Below are 21,807 nucleotides of genomic sequence, written 5' to 3' on the forward strand. Positions count from 1 at the left end.
GGCCCAGAGAAAAATAAGAATAATGACGGTCTTTGTTAAGCACCTACTAGGTGCCACGCCCTGTTCTAAGCACTGGGGTAAATACAGGATGATCGGGTGGTCCCACGTGGGGCTCACAGTCTTCACCCCCATTTTACAGAGGAGGGAACTGAGGCCCAGAGAATAATAAGAGTAATAATAACGGTGGTATTTAAGTGCTTAATGTGTGCCAAGCACTGTTCTAAGCGCTAGGGAAGATACAAGTTCATCGGGTTGAACATGGTCTCTGTCCCACATGGGGCTCACAGTCCAGCAATCGTATTTGGGTGCTTACTGTGTGCAGACCACTGTACTAAGCGCCTGGGAGAGGACGCATTCCCTGACCAAAACAAGCTTACAGCCTAGAGGGGGAGACAGGCATGAATATGAATCAATGAGAGATAATATGGACCTAAGTGCTGTGGGGCTCAAGAAGAAAGGGAGCAAATGAGGGCAACAGAGAAAGGAGGAAAAAAATCAAATTTATTGAACACTTACTAGGTGCAGGGTACTGTACTGAGCGCTTGGGAGAGTACAAACGACGCTAAAACAGGCACGTTCCCTGTCCAGAAAAAGCTGACAGTCTGGAGGGGGAGAATGACTTTAATATGAATTACAGATAGGGACATTAAATACCGTGGGGCTGAATAAAAGGCAACACAGAAGAGAGTAGGAGATAAGGAAGTGAGGGCTTAGTCAGGGACGGCTTCTCGAAGACGTGCCTTCAGCCTACATTGGAGAGAGCATTTAATTCCCATCTTAAAGCTAATATAACTGAGGCAGAGAAGTGGCTTGCCCAAGGTCACACCGCAGAGAGGCAGCAGAGCAGGGCTTAGATAGACTCCCCCCAAAGTCCGGATTCCCAGGCCCGCGCTCTTTCCGCTAAGCCACACCGCTTCTCCCTCTCCCCTTCCTATCTGTAATTCACGTTAATGTCCATCTCCCCCTCCGCATCCCCTCGTAAGCTCCTTGAGGGCAGAGATGTGTCTACCCTTTTAGGTAACGCATTCCCAATTTATTTAATCTTGAAGAAGTTAACGTCCGCAGTCTGGAAGGCTGGAGGAGAAGACCAGTTCCTCTCTACAAGATGGTGGTGGTCCAGACATCGTCCAGGTGTGAAAGCAGTTAAATGACTGCTCCGGGCACACCTTTTTGTAGACCGAGCACTTGCCCCTTTCTCTAGACCGGCCGCGAAAAGCACCAGTTTCTAATCGTCACTTTACCTCTCGGAGCCCCAGTTACCTCATCTGTAAAATGGGGATGAAGACTGTGAGCCTCACGCGGGACAGCCTGATTATCCTCTTTCTGCCCCAGCGCTTCGAACAGTGCTCGGCCCCTAGGAAGCGCTCAATACCAACGTCATTACGTTATTTTCCGCTACTTTTCCAGGCCCCCCAGTCCAAACCGCTTGCTTGGCTCCGGTGCCTTAGAACCCATGGGAAAGACAGAAAACAGACAAAAAAGGTTCTTGCAAGGAATCAGAGAGGAAAATAAGCAAAGCGTTTCCCCACCTTTCTCTGCCCATGGATTCACAGGTTTATCGCATTTTAGCACTGTTCATTCAACACCAACTCCTCCCCATCCCCCATTTTCCTTTCCATTTGTTTTACGGCCGTCGGCCCCCTACTCGGCCCTAAGTTCTTTGAGGGCAGGGATCTTTTCTTCCAAGTCCCTGCTTTGGTCTGTATTTAATTCTGATTCCTGACCTGGAGTCTATTTGTGAAGTTACAGACCGTGTGTGGGTGTGTGAGGGCTCTGTCTACTACAAGTACTACGCAACCCGATCAAGTTATTGTGAATAATTAATGTTTGAAGAGAGTTTCAGCCATAGAGTACCAGATCAGGGTACTAAAACCCCAAATTACCCCCTTGTTACCAACCCCAGAAAGAAATAGGGGGGGAAAAAGAACCGGCGCGAGGCTCAGGCCGAGCTCTCGGCTGAACGAAAAGTCGAAAGCACTCCCCCTTAGGAGGTAAAAGGGGCAAATGCTTTATTAAAAATGAATCTAACACGCACAGTATGTACAGAGGCACATGGTGCCAACCTTAATCTGTCACGTTCCGCTTCCGTCCGCGGGCGAGAAGCTTACGCCTTGGTCAGAGCCTTGGCCAGGTCCTGAACGACCGCCGAGTTGAGCTGTGCGAGAGTGCTAATCCTCGCATGCTTACTGCTGGCGTACTTGTTCTTGATGGTCTGAAATGGAAAAATGGGGCAAGCGTCCGTTAGGCCCGGCCATCCCCGCCGTCCCCTTCCCCCTCCTCGACCTCCCAGAGGTCCGGAGGGTCGGGCCGGGCGAGGTCCGGCCCGCGACCGTCCCCTCGGCTACTCACCACGTGCTTGGTCAGTCCCTTATTCACCATCACAACGTTCTTGGCCATGTGTTGCATGACGGACAGGAGAGATTCCTCAGTGTAAGACAGGTAGTGTTGAAGGAGCGGCGTCTGAGAAGTTAAACGCGTCCAGGGAGTTAATGCCCACCCAATATCTTCCGTAAGCATTCACGTTCATGCCCGCCTAAGCATCCATCCTCAAGACTGTCACCTCCAAGGGCGCAGGGATCGTGTTGATCAACCCTCTCGTGCTTTTTCCAAGTGCTTCCCGTATTCATTCGATCGTATTTATTAAGGGCTGGGTGCAGAGCGCTGTGTTCATTCACTCGGTCATATTTATTGAGCGCTTACTGTCGCTTGGCAGGTACAGTTTGGCACAGATAGAGACAATCCCCGTCCACAACGAGCTCAAAAGTCCAGTATGCACTCACATACCCCGATCGGTAGGGAAACATGACCAGGTTGTAAATTCCTTGAGTGTGTAGACCAGGTTTTTTTTTTTAGTTACTTGTTAAGCGCTTCCTATGTGCCGACCACCGTTCTAAGCACCGAGGTAGATATATGGGACGCCGTCCCTGTCCCACCTGGGGCTCGGTCTTAATCTCCATTTTACAGATGAGGTAACTGTGGCCCAGAGAGGTGAAGTGACTTGCCTAAGGTCACCAGGGTTAGAGACCAGGTCCTTCTGACCCCCGGGTCTGGGCTCTAACCCTTAGGCCGCTTAGGGTGCTGACCCAAGTGGCTGGTTACAGTGCTCCGCCCACAGTAGGCACAGAATTCCCACTCTTGAGAAGGAGGGCAAAGAGGTGCCAGGACTGTGAGAATCCTTGAAGCAGCGTGGCCTCGTCTGCCGTGCGGCCTCGGGCAAGCGACAACTCCCCTGGGCCTCGGTTCCCTCATCTGCAAAATGGGGATTAAGACTGGGAGCCCCGTGCGAGACAAGGAACGCGACCGGCCGGATCGGCGTGCCTCTGCCCCGGTGCTTAGTCCAGTGACCGGCACACAGTGAGAGCTTAACAGATGCCATTTAAAACAGACAAACCTGCCAGGACAAAATGGCTGGAGTTTGGGAGTGTTTTGGAGACTCACGGAAGGGAAGGGGGTCAAAGAGGAAGGGAAGGAGAGTTGGGTGTGGCTCCTTACACCCTCCCATTCCACTCCTCCTGGAACACAGGGGCTTCTGAGGCACTGCAGAACTCGATGCTAAGGAAACTTCTGTTGGACCTGCCTTTTCTGAGGTTGTATATGTGCAAACGTGTGGGGAGACGGTTTTTCCCCCAACACCGCTAGATCTGCTCATATCACTGGGAGAGCCGTTCCTCGCTTCTTAATAGGGTTTGAGCCAAGACCCGTATGCTCAAGACCTATATTAATGGCAGAGCTGACTGCACTTGAGGAATAATTCAATTGTCGTCATTCTAGAGAAGGCTTGTTAGGATCAGTTAAGTGTATTCGAGTGCAGAGCACTCTATCGCGTGCTTGGGAGAGTCTAATGGAGTTAGTAGACAGCAGGCCTGCCCTCGAGGTGCTTACGGTCTAGTTTAAGCGCTTACTACGTCCTCTAGACGGCAAGCTCGCTGTGAACGGGGAGTGCGTCTCTTATTGTATTCTCCCGAGCGTTCAGTACAGTGCTCTGCACGCAATAAGCACTCAGTAAGTTGACTGACTGATTAATAACCAAGAATCAGTCCAAGGGCATTCTCAGGGTTTCCAGATCCAAGATGGTCCACCCCCCGCCCCTCCCGAAGCCCACGGCGGCACCCCACCCTCGTCTGCCTTGTGACCGAACCTCATCCGTCAAGTGGGGATTAAGACTGTGATTCCCATTCGGGACATGGACCGCGTCCTGATGAGTGGGCAGGGATCGTCTCTGTCTGTCGCTGAACTGTCCATTCCGAGCGCTTAGTACAGTGCTCTGCACATAGTAAGCGCTCACTAAATCATTTGTATATATTTTTATTGCCCCATTTTAATGAGATGTCCATCCCCTCGATTCTATTTATTGCTATTGTTTTTGTCCGTCTGTCTCCCCCGATTAGACGGTGAGCCTGTCAGTGGGCAGGGATTGTCTATCTGTTGCTGAATTGTCCATTCCAAGCGCTTAGTACAGTGCTCTGCACATAGTAACCGCTCAATTACTATCGAATGAATGAATTAGCTATTATCTAGCTGGTTATTAGCTTGTCCTGTGCCTGGCACCTAGTAAGCGCTTAAATACCATAAACGTGAGCCCACAGAGACGTCCCAGCCCCTCCCTCACGGGACCCACTTCATCTTACCCATTCGCCCCCATCGAGGACTTTGAGGGCCAAGCAGAAGGCGGCGGCCGCCACCTGGGAAGGCGGGAAGTGCACCATCTCGTAGTCCACCATGGTCAGCTCCATCAGGTATTTGGCCAACATGTGTTGTTCCAGGTCCACCTGGGGCAGGGCGAGAACAGCGGTCCACCCGCCCGCCCTCACAGATCCCCGGCTCAATCCACAGGTGGCCCATCCACGTTTCCCCTACGGCGCGGCCTAGCGTTCCCAAGAAACAGGACTTCCGACTTCTCGTTCCACCTACAGTCGCGGGCCTGTCGTGCGGCCACGGGCAATGGAAGTTTTAACGTGGCCTAACGGGAAGAGCCCGGGCCTGGGAGCCGGAAGGTCCGGGGGTCTAATCCCGGTTCTGCCATTTGGCTGCTGCGTGACCTTGGGCAACTCCCTTCGCTCCCCCGTGCCTGTTTCCGCAACTAAAATGGGGATTCGATATCTGTTCTCCTGTTTAGGCTGTAAAACCTAAACTGGCCGGATTAACTTGTGTCTACCCCAGTGCTTGACACAGAGTAAATGCTTAGTAAATAGCAATCAAGAAAGAGAAAAAAAAAGTGTCCAGGCCCTCATCTCCCCTGTAAAATGGGGATAAAATACCTGATCTCCCTCGACAGTCCCACTCCGGGCAGGGACTAAGTCTCATCTGACTGATTTGTTTCAAGTCCAGTGAAAGGAAACTGGGTGATGGGCTGGGGGGTGGAGGGAGAGACTTTGGACATCTGCAAAATTCTCTTTGTGTCCAGGTTCTGTCTCCACAGAGCTCCCCTGAAAGTCCTGGGGTCCCCAGGAGCTGCTGTAGCGAGGCCTAGTGGAAAGAGCAGGCTTGGGAATCAGAGAACTTGGGTTCTAATCCCGGCTCTAACAACTGCTTGCTACGTGACCTTGGGTAAGTCACTTTTCTTCCGTGCTTCAGTTTCTTCAACTTCAAAAGATGAAATCCTACTGCCTCCTAGACTGTGAGCCCTGTGTGGGCAGGGACAGTGTCCAACCTGATTGATTTATACCTACCCCAGTGATTTGACACATTTTATATTCCCTTCACCCGCGCCTGCCCAAAAGAGACATCCAATCTGGAAGCAGAACCAGAGACATCCCCCCACATACATCCTAGACCCATAGACAGAGGTGGTGCTGCTTTAGCTACAAGCCACGGTAGCTACGTCACCTAGCCAGGAATGAGAATATTAGATTCAGCATTTACTGGGCCCTAAACACTGGGATAAATGCAAGACAAAACGATTGGAGACAATCCCTGTCCCACTTGGAGCTCCCGGGTGTAGAAGGAGAGCAAGCTTCTCCTCTCTTCTTTCATAGAGGAGAAAGATCAAAGCCGTGAGAGGTCGACGGACGCATTTAAGATCCCGCTGCCGACCAGCGGCAGATCGGGATTAGAATTTGGGTGGGTGTCTGCCTCGTGCTCTTTCCGCTAGGCCACAGGGTCTCTGGTGAGACTGCCTCCCCCGTCCCCCCACCCCGACGGCAGAGTTCTGCCCCCGAGCAACGCGGGCCGGGTGGTCAACGAGCCGGCGGGGAGGGTCACCTCTCCGATCTTGGACGCCCGGCGGAGGAAGTGCAGAGGCAGGGGGCGGCCCAGCCCGAAATCCAAGGCCCTGAGGATCCTCGTTTCCATCTGCCGGATCTGGTGCTTGGTGTACGTGTGGTCGGTCACGAAGGCGAAGTCCCCGATCTCGGGCGGGTACATCTCCTCGTACTTGCTGGCGATGAACATGGCCGTGACCCCGACCAGCTGCAGCATCTTCTTGGGCACGCCGTTGTCCTGCCGAAGCCGACGAGCCTCGTAACCTCGCGTCCCGCCCACCCGACGTCCCCCCGTCCGCATCTCCTCAGTTAAAAAAAAAAGGTTCTCCCTTCAGCCTCTCTGAGGGCTATTACTGCCCATCCGCTAGAAATTTAAAAGCCATTCCTGGTTCTGAAGTATCAGGTAGGCGGGAAAAAAAAAAAAGGGTCCGGTGGTCACCGGTGCCCTCTCCGCGGAACGATCGTCCCACAGAGCTGGAGGACTGGATTCAACCTCGCTCAACCCGGCTCCTACCAGCCCTGGGTTTCCAAGCGGGGGTTGAAAAGACCCAAAGTGGGAGCTCGGTTAACTCCCCCTTTTGCCCTCAGTGAGTTAGCAGCGTTCAAAAGCTTTTGACCTAAGGCCGGTTGGACCGAGCTCCAGTCTCTCCGTCGCTCTGGCCTGGTTAGAGATCTAGCTTGGGGGGGGGGGGGGTCCCGGGGTCGAGGGTCTCACTTTCACTGCGTTTTCCCCGCCTTCCTTGGGCACCCGCACGGCTGCTGCCGTGCTCGGAGGGGGGGTCGAGCGTTCGAGAGTGCCATCCTCACTCAGGAGGGTGGGAAGAGAGCGCGCGCGCACGCAAAACCCACTCACCTGCAGGAAACGGTCGATGATGGCCACCGTCATATACATGGTCTCTTGCAAGAGCCTAAATTTCATCTGAACCTGGACCAGCCAGTCGATCAGAATCGCTCTCATGTTTCCGGTGACTTCTTGACCCACCAGATATTTGGGTCGGACAGCTTGCTCTTCCTGTGTGAGAACGGGGCGGGGGGTGGTGAGAAAATGAGTCGGGGGTGGGTAGTTATTGATAGACTATCATACCAGCCTCCAAAGAACCAAGATCCTAGGCAAAAAAAGTCAACCCCGAGGTCAGAAGCTCCCCGAGGGCAAGGATCACGTCTCTTGCCGTCGTCGTATTCTCTTGAGCATTTAGCGTGATGCTCGGGATTAATCGATCGAGCACGGCAAAATCTTCACCCATTATTCATTTACCCATCGCCGTTTGGCGATAAAATCGACCCTCCTCTAGACCGTAAGCTCGCCGTGGGCAGGAAGGTGTCTGTCTGTTCCACGGTACTCAAGCGCTTAGTACGGTGCTCTGCACACAGCAAGCGCTCGGTAAATGCGACCGACTGATTAGAGCGGGCAGGGCCTCGATTCCCCGCGTTTCCCCGGGCAGAAGCCCCACCGATCCCCGGCGCCACCGAGCCCAGCGTCCAGCGGCTCTCCGTCAGGAGCCGGAGTCTCCCCGCGGGTCCCGACCTCCAGCTGCCGCAGGTAGCTGTAGATGTCCTTCACGTATTCACTGCAGAGGTTGGGGTCCGAGGCGTCGGCGGCGTCCACGTCCTTCACGGCCAGGATGACGTCCGAGAAGGCCTGGCACAGGACGTCCTCGGCCGGGGCGCGGCCCGACACCTCGCAGCCCGACGTTTCCATGGGGCTCGGGGACGGAGGCTCTGCCTGGGGAGCGGCAGACGGCGCGGCGCAGGGTCGGGGGGGGGGGGGCCCGTCGCGGGAGGGGGACGCGGGGGATTCCCCGCTCCTCTGGGAGGTGGGCCCTCCCGGAGCGGGCGAGACCACGGACCTGGGAGTCAGAGGTCACGGGTTCGAATCCCCGCTCTGCCACATGTCTGCTGCGTGACCTCGGGTCAGTCGGTTGACTTCTCCGTGCCTCAGTTCCCTCACGTGTCAAACGGGGACGAAGACGGTGAGCCCCGCGTGAAGCAGCGTGGCTCAGTGGAAAGGGCCCGGGCTTTGGGTTCGAATCCCCGCTCGGCCACTTGTCAGCTGTGTGACCGTGGGCGAGTCACTTCACTTCTCTGGGCCTCAGTGACCTCATCTGTCAAACGGGGACGAAGACGGTGAGCCCCACGTGGGACAACCTGATTCTCCTGTGTCTACCCCAGTGCTTAGAACAGTGCTCTGCACATAGTAAGCGCTTAACAAATACCTACATTATTATTACGTGGGTCAATCTGATTACCTTGTATCTAGCCCAGTGCTTAGCACGTAGTAAGTGCTTAAATACCATCATGAGTGCAAAGAGGTGAGGGAGACTAAGTTTCTAGTCTTTGACAAATCATTCCTCTTCGGAGAGCTCACCCTCCTATCTACCCCAGCACAAATGCTTAATAATAGGCTGTCAGCTTGTTACGGCCAGGGAATGCGTCCGCTAATTCTATTTCATCATACTCTCCCAGGCACTTGATACAGTGCCCTGCACGTAGTAAGCGCTCGCTCCATAAGTACCACCGACTGAGTGCATCATCATCATCAAGGTGTCGGTTGACGTTAAGGCAAGCTAATGTTGGTATTTGTTAAGCGCTTACTATGTGCAGAGCACTGTTCTAAGCGCTGGGGGGGGATACAAGGTGATCAGGCTGTCCCTCATGGGGCTCACAGTCTTCATCCCCATTTTACAGATGGGGTAACTGAGGCCCAGAGAAGCGAAGTGACTCGCCCACAGTCACACAGCTGACAAGTGGCAGGGCTGGGATTCGAACTCATGACCTCTGACTCCAAAGCCCGTGCTCTTTCCACTGAGCCACGCTGCTTCTCTAAGCTAAGTATTTAAATAATAATAATAATAATAATAATACTCGGTAAGTGCTCGCTATTTGGCAAGCACTGTACTGAGCACCGGGGTAGATACAAGACAATCGGGTCCCACATGGGGTTCCTGGTTTAGGGCAATGAATCCTTATTTATTTTTTTTTCTTTAAAGTGTTCTGTGTTTTGTATCTTCTATGTGCCAGACTCTACTTAGCTCTGGGGAAGATACAAAAATCACCCGATTGAACAGAGTCCCTGTCCTCCACTGGGCTCACGGGCTTAAAACCTATTTTATAGATGAGGAAATCGAGGCACAGAGCAGTGACTTGGCCAAAGTCACCCAGCCGCCAAGGGCCGGAGCCGCGATTAGAACCCAGGTCCTTCTGACTTCCTGGCCCCTATCCACTAGGCCACGCCGCCTCTCACACGATTACCTCAGGTAAAGGATCTAAGGCAAAGAAGTTAAGTGCCTTTCCCCGGGTCAGCCGGCAGGTACACAGCAGAGGTAGGATTAAAAGCCAGAACTCACTCCGGACGCTCTTTCTACCAGGCCGCACCGCTTTTCAAAGACAGTGGGCAAGAGACCTCTTGTGCCCACGCGAGGGCTGCTTTTTTGAGGACTTGCAAGGATCGCTCTCTTCTGAATTCCAATATTCAACAGTATTTATTCAATTCGATGGTATTTGAGCGCTTACTATGTGCAGAGCACCGTACTAAGCGCTTGGAAGGTACAATCTGGCCGCAGACAGAGACCATCCCTGCCCCACGACGGGCTTACAGTCTAACCCAATGTCGGTATTCGTTAAGCGCTTACTATGTGCCGAGCGCTGTTCTAAGCGCTGGAGTAGATACAGGGTCATCAGGTGGTCCCACGTGAGGCTCCCCGTCTTCATCCCCATTTTCCAGATGAGGTCACCGAGGCCCAGAGAAGCGACGCGACCCGCCCACGGTCACGCAGCCGACAGGCGGCGGAGCCGAGATTGCTCTCCTCCACCCCAGACCAAGATCAGGCCCGGGATTTTGTGACTGACGGTAATCAGAGAAGGCCTCATTTCTTTAAGCGAGGTGCTCAGTGAGCACCTACTACGTGCAAAGGGCCGTATTAAGCGAGGACAGTGCGACGGAGTCAGTGAGAACAAGGTGGGACGGACCAGGATTTCGGAGGGAAGGGCCGGAGGCCCCGCCTCTCCACCCGCTCGGCCCTCTTCGTCCGGGGAGAGCAGATTTTGGGTTACCTTCACGGGCTCCGGCTTCTTCTCCTTAACGGGCTCCGGCCCCTTGACCGCGGGCTTCGGCAACTTCCTGGGGATGACTTTTCCGACCACGGCAGCCTTGGTTTCCTGGGACGGGCGGGGAAAGGAGGTCGGTCGGCGGGGGGGGGGGTTATCCCGGGCGGAGGCGCCCGCCTCGAGGGGCGAGGCGGAACCGGCGCTTACCTTTTTCACGGGCATCTTGGACTGGGGTTGCTCCGCCACCTTGTTGCCGATGTCCCCGAGGGCGTTCCGCGGCCTCGGGGCCTGCTTGGCGGCGGCCGAGGGGCCCGGCGCTCTTTTGGTGGCCGCCACGCTGGTCTTCACCTTGTTCTCCCCATTGATCTTCGCGTTCTGCGGGAGACATCGCGGGTGGGTCGGCGCCCAAGGACACCCAGAGGTTATTAATGCTACAATAATAATAATAGCAATCTCTAGCAGCCCTTTAACGAGGGCTCTGGCTCAAGTCCCCGTCCCCGTCCCCCCCCCCCCGCCCCGAGAGCTCAGCTCAGGGGGCAACAAGATCTACCCTTCCCATCCCCACAGCACCGTACTCGTCCGCTCGACTGTCTATATTTTCGTTACCCTATTTATTTTGTTAATGAATTGTACATCGCCTCGATTCTATTTAGTCGCCATCGGTTTTTACGAGACCTTCTTCCCCTCGACTCTGTTTATCGCCATCGTTCTCGTCCGTCCGTCTCCCCCGATCGGACCGTGAGCCCGTCAAACGGCAGGGACCGTCTCTATCTGTTGCCGACTTGTGCGTCCCAAGCGCTTAGTACAGTGCTCTGCACATAGTAAGCGCTCAATAAATACTATTGAATGAATGAATGAATGAATACCCTTCCCTCCCCAGGAGGGTCCCGCTTTGGGTCCCCCCTTGTGCTTTCCAACTGCAAACGTTTCCCTCAAGGTCCGTCGCCCCCTAATCTCCCCCCCGGCCGACAGCGCTAGACTAGTTGCGGGCCGGGAGCGTGCCCGCCTACTGTTAGACTGTACTTTCCCAAGCGCTCAGTACAGTTAGGGCTCAATAAAGACGACCGAAGGAGCCCCTAAAGAAGCCCACCCCTTGACAAAACGCGGCCCCCGCGGAGACCGAGGCCCACTTTGCGGCCCCCGACTAGCCCAGTGGCCACCCTTTCTTCGCCCGACAAGGCCCGCCGTGTCAATCCTATCTATTGAGCGCTTATAGTGCGCAGAGCACCGTACTGACCGCTCGGGAGAGTACAACGGAACATTAAACAGAACCCCTGCCCACAGCGAGCTCGCGGCCTAGTTTAATCGCTTCATTCAATAGTATTTATTGAGCGCTTAATCCAGCCCGATTATCTTCCGTCTACCCCGGCGCTCAGGACAGTGCCCGGCACCTACTGGGCGCTCAACAAATATCCTAATTATTCGAGGGGGAGACGGACATCAATCTCAAATCGACCTCTCCCCTCCCAAGCGCCCCCCCCCCGTCACCCCCTTTTTACCTCCTCCATCCCGCAGCCCCACATTCCCCCGTTGGGGGCAGGGAGTTTGATGTTCTAGGGGGCTCTCCCAAGCGCTCAGCACAGTGCTTTGCACATAGCGAGCGCTCAATTAACCACGACTAACAATAACAATCCATTCACTCAATCGTATTTCTAGACGGCGGGCCAGTTGTCGGGCAGGGCTGGCCTCTCTCTGTTGCCCAGTTGTGCTTTCCGAGCGCTCGGTCCCGTGCTCTGCACCCAGGAAGCGCTCCAGAAGTAGGATTGAAGGAATTTATTGAGCGCTTTCTGGGTGCTCGGAAAGTACAACTGGGCAAACAGAGAGAGACCATCCCTAACAAGGGGCTCAATCTAGAACTAACACCCTCCCCCAGCTCCCCTGGGGGATTTGCTTGTATTCAATAGTATTTATCTATTGAGCGTTTCCTACGTGCAGAGCACTGGACCGAGCGCTCGGATTGTATTCAATAGCATCTATTGAGCGCTTCCTACGTGCAGAGCACTGGACCGAGCGCTCGGATTGTATTCAATAGCATCTATTGAGCGTTTCCTACGTGCAGAGCACTGGACCGAGCGCTCGGATTGTATTCAATAGCATCTATTGAGCGCTTCCTACGTGCAGAGCACTGGACCGAGCGCTCGGATTGTATTCAATAGCATCTATTGAGCGCTTCCTACGTGCAGAGCACTGGACCGAGCGCTCGGATTGTATTCAATAGCATCTATTGAGCGCTTCCTATGTGCAGAGCACTGGACCGAGCGCTTGGATTGTATTCATTCGATAGTATCTATTGAGCGCTTCCTATGTGCAGAGCACTGTACTGAGCGCTCGGATTGTATTCAATAGTATCTATTGAGCGCTTCCTACGTGCAGAGCACTGGACCGAGCGCTCGGATGGTATTCAATAGCATCTATTGAGCGCTTCCTACGTGCAGAGCACTGGACCGAGCGCTCGGAATGAACAAGTCGGCAGCAGATAGAGACGGTCCCTGCCCTTTGACGGGCTTACGGTCTAATCGGGATCTAATCGCTCGTAATCACCCCAGCGCTCAGTACAGTGCCTGGCACATAGGAAGCGCTGCATAGATACTACTGAATGAATACCATCCAAGCGCTCAGTACAGTGCCCGGCACATAGCTCAGCGCTTACCAGATATGATTATTATTACCTACTCTACTTGTTTTGCTGTCTCTCTCCCCCGCCCTTTTTAGACCGTGAACCCCTTGCTGGGCAGGCCTGGCCTCTCTCCGTGGCCTAATTTTTCATTCCCAGCGTTTAGGACAGTGCTCTGCACCCCGTAGGCGTTCAATAAGTACCACCGAGTGAATGAACCTGCTCACCCCCCCACCCCCACCAAGGGCAGGAGAGGCTTCAATCTATTTACGGTGATTGTGTTTTGCTTCTGTCCCGCCTCCCCCCGACTAGACCGTGAGCCCTTCGTTGCCGACTTGTCCATTGCAAGCGCTTGGTCCAGTGCTGCGCACCTAGTAGGCGCTCAATAAGTAGCCCCGAATGAATGAAAGGGTGTTCGCAGCAGGGCCGGGCCATCTCACCCGGCTAACTCGGAGCGCCATGGTCCTCTTCTTCTCCCCGCCGGGCTGCAAACGAGAAAAGAAATGGAGAGCCGCAGGCGACTCAAACAAAAAGCAGGGAGGCCAGCAAGTAGCCGCCCGCAGGGAGGTGGAGTAGCCGCCACCGCCGAGCCTCCTCCGCACGCTGCCAGCCGGGCCGCCTCCGCCCCAGGTTTAAACCCCGCGCCGCCCTCCGCTCATTGGTCGGTTCGTCGCGTTCTCTGCCTTCCTATTGGCCCGCGGCGAGGATGCGTTTCCCTGGCGACCGCCGCGGGGTCACGTGGAGGAGGGGGGCCCCCCCCCGGCGGGGTCACGTGGGGGCGGGCGGGGGGGTCACGTGGGGCGGCGGCGGCCAATGAGCTCGCTGTGGGCGGAGGGGAGGGCGGAAGTGCGGGCGGCGCGGCCGGAAGTGCGGGCCTGCGCCCTGTTGCCTTTCGAAAAGGGGTCGCGAGACTTCCGGTTTCCCCCTCCCCCACCCTGCCTTTTTCTTTTCTTTTTAAAATGGGGTGTGTTAAGCGATTACTTGGGGGGGGGTCAAACGCTGTTCTGAGCGCTGGGCACAAGACAGCGAGGTTGAACCCACCTCCCGTCCCTCATGGGCCTTACAGTCTAATAATCATACCCCCAGTGCCATTTTGTTAAGCGCTTACTCGGTGCCAAGCCCTGCTCTAAGCGCTGGGAGCATACGAGGTGATAAATAATAATCCTAAGGTTGCTATTTGTTAAGCGCTTACTCCGTGCGGAGCCCTGTTCTAAGCGCTGGGGGAGACACAGGGGAATCAGGTGGTCCCCCGTGGGGCTCCCGGTCTTTATCCCCATTTGGCAGATGAGGGAACTGAGGCCCAGGGAAGCGAAGTGACTCGCCCACCGTCACGCAGCCGACAGGTGGCGGGGCTGGGATTCGAACCCATGAGCCCTGACTCCAAAACCCGGGCTCTTTCCACTGCGCCACGCTGCAGGTGGTCCCACGGGGGGGGGGGGGGTCACACTCTTAACTTCTCTGGGCCTCAGTGACCTCATCTGTAAAATGGGGATTAACTGGGAGCCTCACATGGGTCAACCTGATGACCCCGTATCTCCCCCGGCGCTTAGGACAGTAATAACGTCGGTGTTTGCTAAGCTATTTACTCCGTGCGGAGCCCTGTTCTAAGCGCCGGGGGAGACGCGGGGGAATCAGGTGGTCCCACGTGGGGCTCGCGGTCTGCATCCCCCATTTTACAGATGAGGGAACCGAGGCACCGAGAAGCGAAGCGACTTACCCGAAGTCACACGGCGGACGAGCGGCAGGGCCGGGGTTCGAACCCGTGACCTCCGACTCCAAAGCCCGGGCTCTTTCCACCGAGCCGCGCGGCTTCTCTAACGGAGTGAGCGCTTCACAAACACCAACACAGTTATTACCCTGTATCTCCCCCGGCGCTTAGAACGGTGCTCCGCACAGAGTAGGCGCTTAACAAACACCGACGTCGTTATTAATGCCCATTTTACAGATGAGGGAACTGAGGCCCAGAGAGGTGAAGTGACTTGCCCAAGGTCACACAGCTGACGGGCGGCGGAGCCGGGATCAGAACCCGTGACCCGTGACTCCCAGGCCCGGGCTCTTTCCTCTAGGCCGTGGTGCTTCTCTAATAACAGTGATAGTGGTTAAGCAGTTTATGCGCACTGTTCTAAGCGCTGGGGTAATAAGAATAACGATGTTGGTGTTTATTAAGCGCCCACTATGTGCCGAGCGCCGTTCCAAGCGCCGGGGGAGAGGCGGGGTCATCAGGTGGTCCCACGGGAGGCTCACAGTCTGAATCCCCATTTGACGGATGAGGGTAGATAGGAAGGCGACGGGGTTGTCCTACCCGGGGCTCGCGGTCTTCACGCCCATTTCACAGATGAGTCGCAGAGAAGCTAAGCGTCTCGCCCGAGGTCACGGAGCCGGGATTGGAACCCACGCCCTCCGCCTCCCAAGCCTTCGCTCTCTTCACTAAAGGACGCGTTTCGCGGTTGAAGAGACCGAGGCACGGAGAGGTGCGCTGCCTTCCCTCAGGTCACACGGGAAGCAGAGGGGAGATTAGAACTCGGGGCCCTTAGACTGCCAGGCCTGGGCGGCTTCTTTCGCTAGGCCACGCCGCTTCCTGAGAGCTCAGGGTCCGGGTGGCCATTTCGCAGCCTAGGGCGGGCCCCGAAGCGTTGGGGTAGTACCACAGCGTGGCTGGGCGGAAAGAGCCCGGGCTTGGGAGTCGGAGGTCACGGGTTCGAATCCCGGCTCCGCCCCTCGTCAGCTGGGTGACCGTGGGCGAGTCCCTTCGCTTCTCTGGGCCTCAGTTCCCTCATCTGGAAAACGGGGATTAACCGGGAGCCTCCCGTGGGACGACCCGATGCCCCCGGATCTCCCCCGGCGCTCAGAGCGGCGCTCTGCACGTGGCAAGCGCTTAACCGATCCCAACATTATCATCAACGCGCCCCCTGTTAGGTCGTACCCTCCCAAGCGCTATTTTACAGCGCTTAAACGCTCAGTAAACAAGTAGGAACGATCACGGTATTTCTCCAGCGCTTACTACGTGCCTGGCACCGTACCGAACGACTGCCGGCCGCTTGCTCCAGTGACGCTCGGCGTGGTGGGGGCCGGGGGCCCGAGGATCGGGGCGCCGGTCTCGGCGACACGTCCGCCGGTCCGTTGCGGGGCCTCGGGGGAGTCTCCTGACCTCCCCGGGCCTCAGTTTCCCCGGACCGGCTCCGGGCGGAGGCGTCGGCAGCGGTCGGCCGGGCCCGCCTGAACCGTCTCCGCCGTTCCGCCGGCTTTTCACGGGACGCCGGCCCCGCTTCTCGCGGCCCCTCTCGTTCTTCCCTTCCTCCCGGGGGGGCCTGGGTGAAAAAGAAGAACCAGGAGCCAGGTGAGGGACCCTGCAGGGCAAGGTGGAGGGGGGGAGAGGGCAGCGCGGCTCCGCGGGAAGGGCCCGGGCTTGGGAGTCGGAGGTCGTGGGTTCCAATCCCCACTGTGCCGCCTGTCAGCTGTGTGACTGTGGCGGGCCTCGGTGACCCCGTCTGGAAAATGGGGATTAACCGCGAGCCTCCCGTGGGACCACCCGATCACCCCGTATCTCCCCCAGCGCTCAGAACGGTGCCCGGCACACGGCAGGCGCTTAACGAATACCAACCTTATCGTTAGAGGGGCGATCACCGAGAATCGGAGATGGGGTTGGGGGGGGGGGGGGGCTTGGTAACCGTCTCCCCCGACGGCTTGTCACAACTCCTGGGGTCCGCAAGTGCTCTACCGGTTGTTCTCTCCCAAGGGCTCAGCACGGGACGCTGCGCGCTGTACGTTCCCCTCCCCTGCCTCAAAGCCTCACGGAAGGCCCACCTCCTCCAAGAGGCCTTCCCCGATTAAGACGGTTAGACCGCGGGCCCGTCGTCGGGCAGGGACCGTCTCTATCTGTTGCCCGACTGTCCATTCCGAGCGCTCGGTACAGTGCTCTGCACACAGTGAGCGCTCAATAAATACCATCGAAGGAACGAGGCCCCCCTTCCCTCCTCTCCCACTCCCGTCGGCGTCGCCCCGACTCGCTCCCTCTGTTCAATCCCCTCCCAGCCCCACCGCGTTGGTGTACGTCTCTGCAAATGTATCTGACGTCCGTCTCCCCCGCTCTATTCATTCGGTAGTATCTGCCGAGCGCTTACTACGCGCAGAGCACCGTGCTAAGCGCTTGGAACGGACAAATCGCTGCCAGAGACGGGTCCCTGCCCTCTGACGGGCTTACGGTCTAGACCCTAACGCGTCTGTTTATTGTTGCAATGTGCTCTCCGCACACTAAGCGCTCAATAAATAGGACTGACTGAATGGATAAATGCAAATACCAACGACTGAGGGATTCAGGAGGGAGTTCCTTGTTGAGGAACCCAGGTGAGCCATGGTCTGAGCAGGGGAGGCGGCTGAGTGGAGATTTAGGTGGGGCGAGAGGGTGAGTTCGGGAGGAGCTAAGAGCTGGAGGTGGGGTGTTGGGGGGTGTCTACGATAATAATAACGTTGGTATTTAAGCGCTTACTCTGTGCGGGGCACCGCTCTGAGCGCCGGGGGAGATACAGGGTCGTCGGGTCGTCCCACGGGAGGCTCCCGGTCTTCATCCCCGTTTTCCAGATGAGGTCACTGAGGCCCCGAGAAGTGAACGGACTTGCCCACAGTCACCCAGCCAAGTGGCAGAACCGGCATTCGAACCCATGACCCGTGACTCCAAAGCCCGTGCTCTTTCCCCTGAGCCAGGCTGCTTCTCAAATAAGCGGGGGTGGTCGGGGAACGTGTCTCTTGTTAAACTGTACTCTCCCAAGTACCTGACACGCTGCCCCGCACACAGTAAGCGTTCGATAAATACGACTGATTGAATGAATGAATGCTCGGGAGAGGTCGATCGAGTTAGAAGGTGCAGTTCCTGAGAGTTCATTCAATAGTATTTATTGAGCGCTTACTAATCAGGCTGGACCCAATCCCTGTCCCCCACGTGGCTCTCTTAAAATGGGGATGAAGACCGTGAGCCCCACGTGCGACAACCAGATTCCCCTATGTCTACCCCAGCGCTTAGAACAGTGCTCTGCACACAGTAAGCGCTTAACAAAGACCAACGTTATTATTATTATTATTATTATTTGATCCATCCACACTGGATGGGACGGGGGGCCGAGTCCCTCCGATTCTCCCCGCACCTACCCCCGTACTTAATTCCACGATGGAATCTCCCCCTGCGAATGACAGATGAGGCTGGGCCCCGATATCTTAATACCAAACCGCTGAAATCGAAACCCAGAAAGGCGAGCGCGGGATGCGGCGCTTCACGGGACGTCCGAGGGACTGTCCTAGCCAGAATCCCGGCTCCTCAGGAAGATTAAAAACCAAAAGTCACCCACACAAGAAATCACTTCGCTTGAAACGGCAATGATCGGATGAAAAAATAAACCCGCATTTTATTACCTTTTAAACGCAGTTACATAGCGCCGACTGAAAAACTGCAGTGGGGAAAATTTAAACCAACGAGCCGGAGGGTAGCGATTTTAATCAGGCCCGACACGCTGTTCGAGGACCGGTCGTTCAATCGAACGTACTGAGCGCTTACTGCGTGCGGAGCACTGTCCCAAGCGCTTGAGAAGTACAATTCGGCAAGAGATAGAGACGATCCCTCCCCAACGACTGCGTTTGCACACTCGTTACCGCCAGGGAGGCAAATCGCGGGAAGGCACCACCTGTCTTGGCGGGGGTAAAAGTTCACCTCGTTTCCGAAGCCACTCGTTCTTTACGGCGCCGTTGCCTCCGCGGGGCCGTAAGCCCCTAGCTCCGCCGTCCTCTCCCGAGCACTCAGTACAGTGTTTCGCACCCGGCAGGCGCTCGGTAAATACTGTCGGGAAGGGGGTAGACCTCCCCGTTTAAAATCCGGCAGTAGGACGCCGTGAGAAAAGCGGACCAACCTCACCGGCCCCGACGTCGACGTTTCCCCCATTTTACAGGATTCGATTCGGCCGAGGGGGGTGGTTTGAGGGGCAGAGGGACCGCGAGTGAATCGATCGGTGGTATTGATAAAAATAACAACGGTATCTGTTAAGCGCTCCGTGCAAAGCACCGTTCTAAGCGCTGGGTTGGCGAGCGTCTGCTAGGTGTGGAGCCCTGCAGTGAGTCCTGGGGAGAGTAGAGTACCGTGAGAAGACGCCGTCCCCGTCCTCGAGGAGTTTTTCAGGCCGGCCTCTAGGTATCGGTCCATTTCTTGCAGTTTATTAGATTTCCGCCCCGCGTTCTCTGATTATAAAATCCCAAGTCCTTTGAAAAAGAGGGGCTTCCCAGGTCCTGGTAACGTGGAGTCTGGCAAGTGAGCCCGGCTGGGGTTGACCCGAGAAGCGGAGGGGAGGAAAAAAACCATCGACTTCATTTCATCCCGCGAGTCCGAGAGCGGACGTGAGGGGCCGGCCAAGTTGCTAACGGATCCTACTTCCCGCGTCGCATCTTTTAAAAAGCTCGACCTGCACACGAACGAGTTAGTAACGGATCCTACTTACCACGTCACGTCTTCCAAAGAGCTCAGCCTGCACACGAACAGAAATTTCAGTTTCACTCGCCTTAATTTCAGGCAGACACAACGGGCAGTCGCCAAACCGAGGCGTCGACGGAAGAAAAACATCCGCACCGATCGTAGATCGTCTTTAAACCTCCCTCCGCCGTCGGCGGCGCCCTGCGGGCGGGGAATGCGTGGAAGGCGTGGCGCGCTTCTGTCGTACTTTCCCAAGCACTCAGTACAGCGGCTGGCGGCCGAGGACGCTCGACGAATAGCAACCGCTCCACCGGTCCGATCCCGCCTGAAATGGTCCCACGCGACGCCGAACGGCGACCGTCCGGTTTTCCGGAACGAGAGGGCGGCCGGGCCAAGGGTGGCGCGAGACGGTCCGGAAGAACGCTGTTCGAGCCCTTGGGCGGGGACGGCCCTTAATCGGAGTCCGCCGGGTGAAACGCGCAGTGGTGGTTCGGCCTTTCTTCATCTCTCCCCGTAGTCGGCGGTGACCTGCGGGGTCCCGAGGGGCCCGAGACGTGCCGCTGGAGGCCTGTGAAGTTGCCGGCCAACAGGGCGCCGCCCGGGCCTTCGTAGCAAGTTTCTAGCCGCTTCCGGAGGAGCGGTTCCGTACGCCTGGGGTCGGGGATACGGGGAAGGCCCCCACGGGGAGACGACATCGAAGCCGCCGCTCCCATTCCCCTTCGTTCCCTAGGTTGTCGGCTTCTTGTGGGCAGGGACCGTCCCCTCCGACTCAATCCAAGCACTCGGTCCCGTGGTCGGCACCGACTGACCGTGGATCGACTGATCCGACCCGGCCCCGGGGTCCCGGGGTCTCGCCCGCGGCCTGAGCGGGGACACGGGGGGAGTAATGAGGGTCGAGGGCCGGACCGTAAGCCCGCTGCGGGCAGGGAACGTGTCTGTTGCATCGTACTCTCCCAGCCGCTCGGTACGGCGCTCTGCGGATATTTAGCGCGCGGTGAACACAACGGACCGACCGACTGAGCGCAGAACTGCCCCAACGGTGGCCTTCGAGGCGGTTCCCTCTGCGAGGGGCGTCCGAGACGACGCCGGGAGCGAGATTTCCACCATCCCGTCGCCCGGATCACCTCAGTCGAGCCCCCGCCCGGTCACTTGACCGGACACCACCAGTCCCCGGACAGCCGCGCCCCGGAGAGGGCGGGGGAAACCAGGCAAGGGCGCGGCAAGCCCGGAGGGGACGGGCTCTCTACCTTCACCGAGAATCAGCCGGGTCGTCGGCCACGGGTAGCAAAAGTATAAAAACGTTCATTTATCGTAGTGGTTGACCAACCGGCCGAGCGCAGATTCTGCCCTGGGGCCACTTTCCGCTCCTGGCGGCTTGCGTCCCCATCCCTCGCATCCCGAGATTTGCCCCAGCTAGCCCCTTCCCCGCAAATCAAAATGTAAAAATCCTAATGGTAACACAAACTTTGAGCGTAATAAAAGTATATTAGAAACCTGCTTTATATACAGAAAATTCATAAATATAAGAACTTTTCATTCTTACTGGTAGGTCCTCAGACAGCAAAAAAACTTCAGTTTTTCGTCTGTCTCTCTTCCCGAGAGACGTGTAAATACATATTAGCAACAGGAGAATCTTCTCCTCAGATTCGTCTTTCCCCTCTCCGTTTAACGAGACATTTTCTATTTCATCCCGGCCCCGGGTATTCATTGTGCTCACCCACACACGTAGCAAGATTCCTTTTTTTTTTTTTAATCAACTCCAAGTACAGTAATTCGAGTGGTCATTATTTCCACACTTACAGCGTTCTGGTCCGTTTTCGATTTTCCTTTAGAAAAACACCCTGATCTGATGGGCTTGAGCTTTTTTTTTTTTTTTTTTTTTTTAAAAAAAAAAAATTCAAATCGAGTCCATCGTCTCCGTACGCTTCTGCGCGAGTCTTCTCTCCGGACGACGCTCCGAATTCGGCGTCCGGTCCTCACCGATCAGACCCTCTGGGGGGGGGATCGCGCTCCACCTCACATGATGTACGTGCCGTCCTTATAGTATTTCAGAGATTCCATCTGCTTCGTCATCGCCAGGACGTCATGGAATCCCGTACTCAGGCCGGACATATGTTGGAAATACGCCTCCTTTTCCACTTGGATGGTCAGATTGCTCACTCCGGCGTCTTTGAGGACTCCGCCGACCTGGAGAAGAGAAGACTCAAGGCTCTTTCCCCTGGTTCCGATTTAAGCTTATCTACATTATCCAGGTCCCCTCTCAGGGCCGCACCTGGAGAGTTTCCGGTCCTCTACCGGCCTCGGCTACGGGGAGGGAGAGTCAAGCGGAGGCCCGTCCGCTCCGTTCCTAGCTCGGGCGGCGGCTGGCGAGGGGAAGGCCACCCCGCTACAGGTCAAAACTCACCCGTGCCGGGCGGCGGCGGCCCGGGAGAGAGTCGAGGGCGGAGAGACCCGAGTTTACCGTGCCGAAGGAGGCCGTGGTAAACCGCTTCCGTAATCTT

The 21,807-nt window shown here is 56.3% G+C and overlaps 2 protein-coding genes across 3 annotated transcripts in view; both read right to left on the reverse strand.

Annotated features, from left to right (window-relative positions):
* Positions 1–1,984: 1,984 nt before the first annotated feature.
* Positions 1,985–13,485, reverse strand: CCNB1 (cyclin B1). The gene is made up of 9 exons (XM_001507559.6): positions 13,299–13,485; positions 10,452–10,619; positions 10,251–10,355; positions 7,726–7,923; positions 7,054–7,212; positions 6,202–6,438; positions 4,629–4,769; positions 2,350–2,460; positions 1,985–2,212 (listed from the first exon to the last, which is right to left on the reverse strand). The coding sequence occupies exons 1-9, from the start codon at positions 13,317–13,319 to the stop codon at positions 2,105–2,107; spliced, it is 1,248 nt and encodes a 415-aa protein (XP_001507609.3). The 5' UTR covers positions 13,320–13,485; the 3' UTR covers positions 1,985–2,104.
* Positions 13,486–18,228: 4,743 nt separating this feature from the next.
* The window catches only part of SLC30A5 (solute carrier family 30 member 5), a 33,149-nt gene continuing 29,570 nt past the window's right edge, over positions 18,229–21,807 (reverse strand). For both annotated transcript variants that reach the window (XM_039911380.1, XM_029073414.2), the window contains one exon: positions 18,229–21,493. In XM_039911380.1, coding sequence (XP_039767314.1) covers positions 21,323–21,493 — 171 coding nt within the window. In that variant the 3' untranslated portion in view covers positions 18,229–21,322. The remainder of the gene's footprint in view (positions 21,494–21,807) is intronic.

This window comes from Ornithorhynchus anatinus, chromosome 1, assembly GCF_004115215.2.
Source record: "Ornithorhynchus anatinus isolate Pmale09 chromosome 1, mOrnAna1.pri.v4, whole genome shotgun sequence".
In the NCBI taxonomy this organism is placed as follows: Eukaryota; Metazoa; Chordata; class Mammalia; order Monotremata; family Ornithorhynchidae; genus Ornithorhynchus; species Ornithorhynchus anatinus.

Coding starts and splice junctions, on each gene's coding strand:
- CCNB1 (XM_001507559.6), bottom strand. CDS start 13,319: ATGGCGCTCCGAGTTAGCCGG. Junction 10,356..10,451: donor CCAAGATGCCCGTGAAAAAG/GTAAGCGCCGGT, acceptor CGCCCGTCCCAG/GAAACCAAGGCTGCCGTGGT. Junction 4,770..6,201: donor GGGCGTCCAAGATCGGAGAG/GTGACCCTCCCC, acceptor GCCCTGCCCCAG/GTGGACCTGGAACAACACAT.